The 11,182-nt window shown below is 44.0% G+C and overlaps 1 protein-coding gene across 1 annotated transcript in view; it reads right to left on the bottom strand.

Annotated features, from left to right (window-relative positions):
- Positions 1-350: 350 nt before the first annotated feature.
- Positions 351-11,182, bottom strand: part of CLIC4 (CLIC family member 4) — a 74,546-nt gene continuing 63,714 nt past the window's right edge. The window contains exons 5-6 of the mRNA XM_075908838.2: positions 4,889-5,070; positions 351-4,070 (exon numbers count right to left, since the gene is read on the bottom strand). Of these exons, the coding sequence (XP_075764953.1) occupies positions 3,906-4,070; positions 4,889-5,070 (347 nt within the window). The 3' untranslated portion in view covers positions 351-3,905. The remainder of the gene's footprint in view (positions 4,071-4,888; positions 5,071-11,182) is intronic.

Raw genomic sequence — 11,182 nt, 5'->3', positions numbered from 1 at the left:
CTTCATCCCTTCCATGTATAAAAGGCAAGAATTAGTGGCTCAAGCAAAGTGGGCCTTCTTGAAATACTTTGTTCTGAAGAGTCTCATTTGACTTGTTCAAATCATTGTCTAAATGGCAGAGTGTACATATTTCTGTTCTCAGCCACCACGTTCCACATGTAGACAGACATCTATGGGTTTGGCTCAAATCATTCAGCTTTTCATGCATGTGTTCCTTTGATATGAAAAGCTTACTTGCTATTTGGGCATAGAAAGTCGGTTTCAGTTTCCATCTTATCCAAGAACTGCACACAACCCTTTTCCACCAGCTTAGACGTACCCATTCCAGAAAATTACCAGTTTTATTGGGGGGGGGGGGGGGGGAGGAGGAGGCATGGTCATTATGCAACTACACAGCTGCAAAAGTCCACATGGGACTTTGAGTACCAGAGAAAAACAGGCACAGAAAATGTTTGGAGTGCATGAAATCCTGTCAAGGGTTCAGAGGCATCCCGCTCAAACAGCTTTACACATACAGGCAGTCTTTTCCAGAAAGGAAAACTGTATAAAATACAAACTCGTGCATACTTTGTTCTCCAGCCAAAGAAGGAGGGAGCAAGGACAGGGAGTTTCTCATTAATAAGGGTTACCGTAAGTACTGGTGATTGGGGTCAGACTGAAATCCTCATCCCATTGAATGCATATTGCACAGGGACTACTAAACTTGCTACACACCGCCCTGCCCACACCCTGCAGTGCTGACCTTAAGGGATGGTAGAGGTGAAAGACATTAAGTCTCCACTAAGTTCTTGGCCTCTCTGCTGAGGATGCCAATAAGTGGGACAGCTCTAGGGATGCAGTTATCCATCCCCTGGGAAACCAAAAGAACAGCAGATCATTTCACGGAGGTCAGCAAGCGGCCATCATATGGCATGTCCCCTTTCAGTTACTAACCAACCAGAGCCTCATTTCAATTGTGACTATCGGGGGGAAATCTCATTCTTTTAAATGCTGTCCAATCCCTGACACTCAATAGCTCATCATACCGGGGCAAGAAATTCATCAACTGGTGCCAAAGACAGCAGGAGCTTCAACTTGGTTCCCAAGCTTTGAACATCAACCATTGCAATTACTTAGTGATAGCATATTATATGCAACATCCATGGTTTGAGAAGAAGCAGCTCCTAGTTATCAAAGGGAAATGACAAAGCATCTATGGTTTATACTAGATGACAAGCCTGATAATTTAACAAGTTAAGCACGTAGATGCATGCTTTTTTGATGGGCAGTTACCACAACCAAGTGTGCAAACTGGGTCACTGTGCATACAAATGGTTAATTATGATCATGTGAATGCTCAGTGACCCAGCATACATAACTGGGCACTGTGGGTTCTAAATTTGTTTAGAGATCAGGCCCAATTTTTTTAAACAAAACTCAAAAGGGCCATCCTGATCCAAGTTTAATATAGATTATTCATTTTAATTACTTCTGGGTTTGCCTTAGTCAAACTGATTTCTGTATTCCATTTTCAGTTGAGCATTTTAAGCCATATACAGCTGGTCCCTAACTTACAGCCACCTCGACTTACAATCATCCACACTTACGACCAAAGCGGTCGTAAATGAGGACTCCGAGTTACGAACGCGACCCGTGCTTATGAACAGCGCCGTCGCAATGTAACTCAATGGGTTCCGAGTTACGACCATTCCGAGTTACGGCCAAGCGTTTCGTCCATAACGCGTTCGTAACTCGGAGACCGGCTGTAAAGGCTAAAAGCATCCAACCAATAAACTTCCATTTTTACCCTCCATCTGTCATTAACAGCTAAACCAAACCAAGTTTTAATCCGACAAGCAATGAAATAATTCCTCTCTCTGGATGCAACAATAAACCCTACAACAGATTTTTACTGCTAGACAACATTTTATTCATGGTGTGACTGGGTCTTTAGGATACAGTGAGTATAAAAAGGCAACCACCCATTTTTAGCCAGGCTGTAGATTTTTCTTTCAGTTCCTGAACACTTCTGCAATAAATCATAGCAGGGTTTGATTTCAAATGTATTGATTGCTATTTTTGAAAAGCCAGGTAACAAAACTGAGACTTGCTATAATAATGGAATCCTAGACCTAAAAAGGCAAGACAAAAAGGCACCGCAAGCATTTTGGAAGTACTCTATGGGTTTCTTCAAGCTAACTTTATGGATATATGAAGTAGCAAAAGCAAGGTGCTTAGAAAGTCAGGCTGTTTTTCTTAAAGCTAGTTCTTGCCAAAATGTTAGTGCATAAAAGTGTGTTCGTGTGATTTTCATGTTATTGCCATAGGTTCAATATCAGAAAAGCAACCTACAAGGAATAGCACTTTTCAAACTTCTAAAATCAGTTATAAAAAAGTATCATTACAAAAAATATGCTAATGCTCTTTGGAGTAGGGTTTGATGGCCTCTAAGATAACCTAGTAATTTATGCTCTGCATCAAAACCTTGCCTTTTTATTTTAAACAAGAAAACTATTTCCTGGTTTAGAAATATTGGAAAATTGCTCTTTAAAAAATTGCAGTGCTATTCCTTAGAGTTGTTGTAGAAAACCAAAACTTCGAGTAGTGCAATGATTAAGGTTATGCAAAATTGCTGTCCAGGTAGGTAGACAAGTGACAGTCAGAGGATAAATTAATACATAGAAAGGCTGGCACTTCAGAGCATTACTTTTAAAAGAAAACAAGAGAGGGCTTTTCTTTTAGAAAAATGCATACTGTACGTTAAGGCAAATAGTCTCTTTTAAAGGTCACTTAAACATGCTTCAGAAAAAATCTTTTAAAAAATTCTCAGCAAGATTTCTACTCTAGCTGCTGTGTTCAGTCTTATATTGCTACTCATTGCACTGCTAGCTAACATATACAGTAGCTACTTGTCAACTAGACCCCTAGCGTTTACATGTACATTGTTTATGACAGCAGTTTCCCTAAATAAGTGTTACTAAGACAACCTACACACAACAAAGGCTCCTTACTACCAAAAAGCAGCCACTTGCAGTTCTTGAACTGAACCAATGGTGGGTGTGTCTCGCTCTTCTGGTTTCTCCATGATGACCCATCAAAATGACCTTCTGCTAACTGTCTCTGGTGTGGGCCAAAGCTCCCTTCAGACAGCCCCATTTGCTTAAACCCTAAACCGTTACCTGTGCTCATCGGGCTCCTTTAACTAAACACTTTCTCTGAGAGGCCCCTAACAAAATTCAGACCTAGATCCCAACTCTCTGAGTTTGGAGCATTCACACCTAGCACTGGGGCAGGTGCATTTCTAGGAGAGTCCCCCCTGTTTGTAAACCAACATTTAACAGTATTTTTTTCCTTGTTGAAATAACATTGCCAAATAGTCTGCAAAAGGCTTTTTTGGTAATAAGATCCTTTGGTATTCAGCGGGGATAGACAAGCAGGTACAGACCAATATGCTGCAGAACTACTTTCCTCCTATGTGTAGACCTAAGAAGTAAAAAAATTCCAAAATACATAAATATTTCATGTACCATATACCAAGAGAATATTGTGGATCAATTAATGAAGTTCAATAGAGCATCTACTAAGAAACGGACCAAATATTTGAAAGTTTAGCTATGCTTAATAGATAAAATAGTGGAGGAAAACGACCCTTTATGCTAGGGTGTGTAGGGTTACCCCAGTGCAACATTAACACAAACTGTATTAATGATAATCTTCATATGCTGCTAAAGATGATAAAGGAAAACAAGCTTTGTTACTCTTATTTTGCAAATTTACGTAATAACTGTACCTGCTCTATCCAACATAACATTGAATAACTGCAAATTCATGCAAAATAAATTGTTATTTTATATGCAAAAGAACAGTCTGTTAGGAAAAGCATTCTGTTATGAAATGTGAGAAGTCAACTCTTTTGCAAGTGCTGTTTAATTAGTGAGTCTCTTGGCGACATCGCTGTAAGCTATTTCAATCTCTTTGTCTCCAGGGCAAGTATTGGTGAATTCATCCCTGCTATAGGCATTGGTCAGGTATCTCCAAATCCCTGTCATATCTTTGGGAATATCAAAATTACGATATTTTTTGGCAACCACCTAAAACAAAAACAAAGACAACGACAATGACTTCATGTCCTTTACATTACACCAATTCTTGCATTCTGTGTCTCACTATCCTCATACAGTGTAAAGCCCACAGTGTAACATCCATAAAAGATCAAAATTGGTAGATCTTGCCCTTCTGGTATGTATATGGAGCTAGCAGTTCACTGTTTGCGTCACATTAATATGAACAACCTAGTACTACAAGTTAACTATTGCCGCAGCCAGGCATATATGTTTAATGTGGGCTCCATCTGCAGTGTGCAACTGCCTACAAGAGTGCAGGAGAAGGGGTAAAATTACTTCATTTTTGCAGAGATATCTCTCTGCCATCTCCCAGTTCTTTCAGAGGTGTCTAACTTGTCCTCTAGCCCTATTTTGCATTGTGTGATTTACTTGTATTCTCACTTTCTATACAGATAGAAAAAAACATGCTTAATGAAACCTGGAAAAACTAGAGTCATCTGGTTCTTCTTGGAAGTCTCATGATTTCCCTGTTTCTACACAGCATCAAAACCTGGCTTGACTTTGACGAGTCTTTTTTTTCTAATGATCTGTTATGTCTCACAGTAACTAAGGAAGGCACACAAGTTTCACAGGTATTTCAAGAATCTTTCATTGAATTATTATGCAATGCTGTTAATATTGTGATTACATTGAATAAGGACATGTATTCAGTTTTATTTACCAAGTTCATTGCAATGGGATGGGATCCAGGATCTTCCTTCACTTTTCTGATCTTGCAGTAGATTGTATCCACTGTAAGAAATGTAACTCAAATTATTCTAGTCCCACCCAAGAAAATCATCTACCTTGACAATGTGTAGTTTAGGCAGCAAGTTGCAGTCTGCTAATGTCATCTCATTGCCATCCAGAAACTTGCGGGTAGAAACTGCGATATCTTCCATGCTGTTCTCATCTATCTCATCAGGGAGCGGAGTGTTCAGGTACTCATCCAGCTTCTGCAGCGTTTTCAACAGGCTACGCTCCAAAGCTGCAGGAAAGGAACACAGTTTTAGGAGGAAACAAAGAGGAGGGAATGAAAGCCACAACACAGACTGATAACGGTCTTTGAAGACTATTTGTATCTGTATCCGTACATGGAAGCACATCTGGTTCTTGCACCCTCTTCCTGATGCAAAAGAATTGGCTAAGCTTAGAGCACCTCAGTAATGCACTGAAGAGGAATCACTTTATGAGAGACAATATGGTTCTTACAATTCAGGTTAAGAAAAGTATGAATTCAGGGCTCTTATATTAAGTGAAAAGCAACATGTTCCTGGCCTCTGTTTTTTCCCCCCACTTTCCTTATGGGCCATGCTGTCTAGACCTTTAATTGTTTTTTGCTCTCCTCTGAACTTCTTCCAATTTGTCCTCATCTTTCCTGAAGTCTAGTGCCCAGAACTAGGCACAGTACTCCAGCTGAAGTCAAAACAGCACAAAGAGTAGAATTATTTCTCAGCTCTTGCTTACACCACTCATTCTTTTACAGACCAGAATGACAGTTGCTTTCCTTGCAACAATATTTCATTGTTGACAGATTTGGTTTGAGAGCCACTATAACCCCCAGATTCTTTCCTGTAGTAGGACGAGGCTCTGAAACATAAGCCAATGTATCACAGTCCTAGTGTGATGCCTGGCAAACAATGGTCAAGACTCTGCCAATATAAAGCAAAATTACGCTGTGAGCAAGAGGCAGCCCTGCTCACAGAACGTGGCATGAGCAGGACATCTAGTGCTCGGTACTAGGCGGGAAGCACATTTCAGAGGGATGGTAACTCCTCATTCAGAAACATCGTGGTACCAACCACTCCCTACAGATCACATGGACACATTGGCTCTGTCCAGGACAGAGTCCAGCATGACAGGTAGTGATGCTCCGATCGAACCACCAGGTGCAAGGTGATGGATGGTGGCTGGGTAATCAAAGGTTGGCACCCTGATATGTGAGGAGCAATGTGTCACTTGTCTGGACCTGTCTACGCAACACTGTCTGTGTGGCCTCTGGGGCAAAGCAGAATCCCACTGCTGACTGAGCCGAGTCCATTGTCAGGGTCCATATGCGTAGTGGCTCAGGAGAGTCTGCTGACAACTACTGGTTTCTTGTCTGATTCCTGTCTGACTGTGTGGTCTTTGGGAGCTCTCGGAATCTGCTGTCCTGGCTGCCTTGTGCAGAGCCTCAGCAGCATACGGGCGGAGGGGGAGAGACAAGCACACAGCCAAAGGGTTATTACTGAATGGAGTAGAAAATATCTGTCAGTACTCTCCTCCCCCCCTCCCCCACCCCATGACTTCTGATCCACATGTTCCAGACAGTCATTTCCCATTTTGTATTTATGTAACTGCTTCAGCTTTCCCAAGTGTAGGACTTGGGGTTTGTTTTATTGAATGTCCTTCTAGTTAGCACAGGCCATCTTCGTTGGTTTGAATTCTAACCCTGTCCTCTGAAGTGTTTGCACCACCATCCACTTTGGAATTCTCTATGCCGGTTTCCATGATATTGACTAGAACCAGACCCATGCCCGATGCCTGTGGGACTCCCGTGTCCTTCCAGTTTGATTGTGAACCATGCATAGCTACTCTCCAACTCTGATTTTCCACCAGTTGTACCCTCACCATAGAGTAGGTTCCTCTCGGCTGTATTTCCCTAGTTTGTTTATGAGACGGCCATGTGAAACAGTATCAGAAGCCTCACTAAAAATCAAGAGACATCACTTCTACTACTTCCCCCCATCCACAAGACTTGTTGCCTTGTCTGACAGACCCAGACCTGTTGGCTGCTGTCATCTGGTCCATGATAACTATACTGGCCACTGGATGAATCATTTCCAATCCAGAGTGACCAGGGCAGGGGCTGCTCCAGAGCAATCAGGAATGTACTAGAACCAATTAAGTCAGGCAGACACCATAACACACCAGGAGCCAATTAAGAGCATGCTAGAAGCAATTAAGAGAGACCCGCTAATCAGAGCGCCTGCAACCTGCTAGGACTGCTTTAAAAGGCTCTCCTTCAAGGAGGGTGGTCGGGGTTATGAGCTATGGAAGAGCTAGGAGGATGTGTGAGAGCAGGTACCAGGATCAAGGTGTTGGGAAGAGCTGATCAAGGAAATGGACCATGGCAAGGCTATAGCTCTGATAATGGAGGAAAAACTACCTGTTGCCACTGCCATTAGGGACCCTGGGCTGGAACGTGGAGTAGAGGGCCCAGGTCCTCCCCACCCACAACCCTCCCCCATACCACCAGAGACAGTCCCTCAGAGGGGCGACGGACGAAAGAGGATTCTCACCCAAACCCACTGACTACCCTATATGAGGTGGCTCAGCAGGCTGTGGGTCACAGTGAGCCGTAGGCATGCCCTAGCCACCTCGAAGTGCAGAATCCCGGAGGCTAACTCAGAGCTTTGCCACACTTGTCAATGAGGATATTAAGGTGGTTTAATAACATGAGATGTTCCTAACAAACCCACGTTGTCGCAATTATCACCCTATTGTCTTTTAGGTGCTCACTAACTGCTTGATTATTTCCTCATCTTTCCAGGTACCAAAGTGAAGTTACTGGTCTAGAATTCCCTGGCTTGTGGTTATTCCTCTGTTTTTAGACAGAGGTACTCTATTGCCCTTTTTCATCTGCCATAAGTTCTTGAAGAAAACAGAAAACGGCTCAGACATCTCTTCAGCCAGTTCCGTAAGTATTCCAGGACGCATTTACTCCAATCCGGAGAACCTGAAGCTAGTTATCTTGTCTAAATAATTCTTGCTTTTCTCCCCCATTTTAGCCTCAGACTATACATACCCCATTTACACTGACGGTTAGTATATTAATCAGTGTTTGGGCTTCCTGTGGGGTTGGGGGGCAGTTCTGTAGCTGCAAGCCAAGTCCCGGAAGTGCGCAGGCTGCTCTCCCCACTGCCCCAACAGCCGGCGTGGCACCTAAAACACCGATCCATCACACACGGGGGAGGGGGTGGGGATCCGGGACTGCGCTGGCTTCGGCTATTCAGGCGGCCCACGCTTCTATGGGGAGCGGAGGAGCAAGGCGCGCACTGTCCCAGCGGCTGGGGCTGACGCGGTCCGGGACACCCCCTCCCCCCACGCAGGAAGGCATCAGGCATGTGACGGACCAGCGTTTCAGGTACCGCGCCGCTGTTTGGGAGCAGCCCACACACTTCCTGGGCCTTGGTGTGCACCTGCAGGATTCCCAGGTATCTGTATCGGTCCCTGTCTCCCCTCCCCAACCCCCACAAGTAGTCTGCCCCAGCACCCACTGGCACCCTACCCCAGAACCCTGTCCCAGCACCCACAAGCCCAGTTGGGGCCACATTGGTGAGGTTTGAAGGGGTTGTGTTTTTGTATTTCACTTGTGTGGCCCTGACTGACTTTTCTGTGGGCCCGACAGTCTAGCCAGCTTTCTATCCATCTTACAGTCCAATTATTCAATCCATACTTAACTTGCTGGCAAGAATACTGTGGAAGACCGTATCAAAAGCTTTGCTAAAGTTGGCACTGGGGGCTTTGGGAGGACCAGAAACAATTTAATTGCATATTCATCATTTGCTTAATGAATATACAAATATATGTTACTGGTCCTCCAAAAGCTTGTGAATGGGTTTACTGGTCCCCAGTATCAAAAAGATTGGGAACCACTACCCTAGCTAGTTTAATTTCTTTTTTGCCTTGGCCTCTCTCTCCATTCATTTGTGCTTTTTATATTCACCGTCAAATTTTGATTCTGCTTTCACTTTTTGGAGGACACGTCGAGTTTCAGGTCACTGAGGATCTCTTGGTTAAGCCAGGGTAGTCTCCATTGTTAAAGCCCGTTGCTTTTTCAAGAGTTATAACAAATGTAACAAATCAAAAACAGCAGAGGGCAGCATAGGCCATAAACTGACGCAAACCTAATTGCACAACACTGGTTATAGTGGAAGAATTTTATCTCTTTTCTAACTGCAAACACTACAGAACAGAGTAGAATCCTGCGTTTCATTTGCATTCTGCTGCAACTACCATTCAGGAATAGAATAAAGCTCCTCTGATGTTTCAAGGGCCCAATCCTGTGTTGCTAATTGGCTCGTCAATCTCAAAATGTTGAGTGTTACTGGAAAGCAGTAGCATTCCCCAATTCTTACTATTTACTCTTCACATGACCAGTGAAAGCTTTAAGCCTTTTTAAAAAAAGATGCAAACCACAGGAGTGTGAATCAAAACCTTGGATCTGAACATCCTGAATGCTGGGGAAGTTGAAATAGAGTTTGTACTTCACTCAACACCAGTTCAAAAGCACTACGGTCTTTGCAAAATTTGGTACTGCATATTTATACAGATTACCTGAACAAGCTCTCCCCTTTCACCTTGCTAAAACTTCTGTACCTTTTAGTGGCAAGTTTCAAGTTTAGTCAACCAGCCGCTCTCCCCCTTTGTTTATAATGTTGATAAGCATTTTAAAGAAATGGAATTGCTCTGTTCTGGTTCATTACTCCTATACACTGACCTAGTATTGGAATGTTTCATGTATGAACATATTGGGTTAGTGGGGGGAAGAAGGGGCTGTAAGAAAACAAGTGGAAGAAAACAATGACTCAAGACAAGCCACTTCTCTACAAGCCCTTGAAGGTTAAGGGACAGTGCCATTGCAGGAAAAGCCTGGGAACCAGATGATCAAAAGGACCACAGCAGTCTGAACAGTCTCTGTCTCGGGAGAGGGGCGAGCTGGGGCAATCAGACAGAAGCTGCAGACGTGTGGTGCTACCTAGCTTCCGGTGAGATTTTTGACAAGGTAGAGACACGTTTAGACTTTTAAACTCCCTTTTGCTCTAAAACGTTATTCCTGCTGTTAAAAACAACAATACTTCGGTTTTAAGAAACTCGGTTATCAGAGCCTCCTACAGGGAACCAAAGATGCCAGAACTCAATACACTGGGTGCTGTAGTCCCGGGCCCTAACTAGCAACTGGAGAATTGTGGAATTCCACTCAAGATAGGCAAAGGCATTGGCCCAACACCCAAGTGACTGCACTGAGAGACTCCAAGGACACAGAGGTGCAGCTATCCCTGTAAAACGCCCCTCCCCTTCATGGGTTCAAAGTAAAAGTAATTTAAAACCAGTAACTTTGCTTGTTCAAAGTAGCTCCTTAGGCTCTTTGAAAAGATTTTAGCAATCTTAGTTACTTCCAGATATGTATGCTACCTTAGTTTCATGAAGTGCAGTGCAAACACCACATAGATTAGTCAGTGTCAACTATGTATGATGGTGACATTTCCTATGCTGCAGAGGACAGTTTAAAAGAATAAAACCCAAAGAGCAAACGTTCCTGGAGTTTTAAGAAACCTTGGGTGTCTTTCAGTTGCATGCTGCTGGAATATAGCATTGCCTGGCTAGGATTCTCTCGCGTTAGAAACGCCAAAATCCTTTTCCTGAATCCTGACTTAAATGACATTTTAAAGTAACAGCTAAGAGTCCGTAGACCTCCAACCAAATCCATCAGGGGATGCCACAGAGCAGAGTTGTTGGGAAGATTGCTTTCTTGAACACAGCTGCTATAATAGATCCCTGGGGCAGAAGGTTGCTTGGCAACCAGGAATTCTGATTTACCAATAAGTAATTCAGTCTAAGGTCTACATGTTGCAAACTGAACACCCCATTATGCCTTCAGCCCTGATTGGTTATGTCATTCTGAGGTCAGTGAGGGTAGATGGTTACTCTTGGCAGCAACAATGCAAGAGAGAAGAAAGGGCGAGTTTTACTCAAAATCCTGGCTGACCAGTAGTGAGCACTCCGACAGAGGACCAGATAGCTCAGTGGTGTGCAAAATACGACCCACGGGCCGGATCTGGATCTCCACAGCCCAGCGTGACCCTCAGGCAGGCTCCCTGGTGGCCGCAGCCACGCACACTGCTCAAAGTGGCCAGCTGCTGGGGCCAGCACATGCATGCCTGCACGGCGTGGCAGGTGCGCCCCTTGGGGGAGGGGACCAGGAAGGTTCCACGTGCTGTATGCCCCCGCAAGCACTTCCCTTGCCATGGCCACTGGGAGGCTGCAAGGACGATGCTGGGGGCAGCGACAGGGTGAGGAGACAACCCCTCCCCCCCAAAAGGCGTGTGCCATTCACA

Source organism: Pelodiscus sinensis, chromosome 26 (genome assembly GCF_052426305.1).
Source record: "Pelodiscus sinensis isolate ZL-2025 chromosome 26, ASM5242630v1, whole genome shotgun sequence".
Classification (NCBI taxonomy): domain Eukaryota; kingdom Metazoa; phylum Chordata; order Testudines; family Trionychidae; genus Pelodiscus; species Pelodiscus sinensis.
Note: the sequence above shows the minus strand (reverse complement) of the source record. Positions and strands in the feature narration are given on the sequence as shown.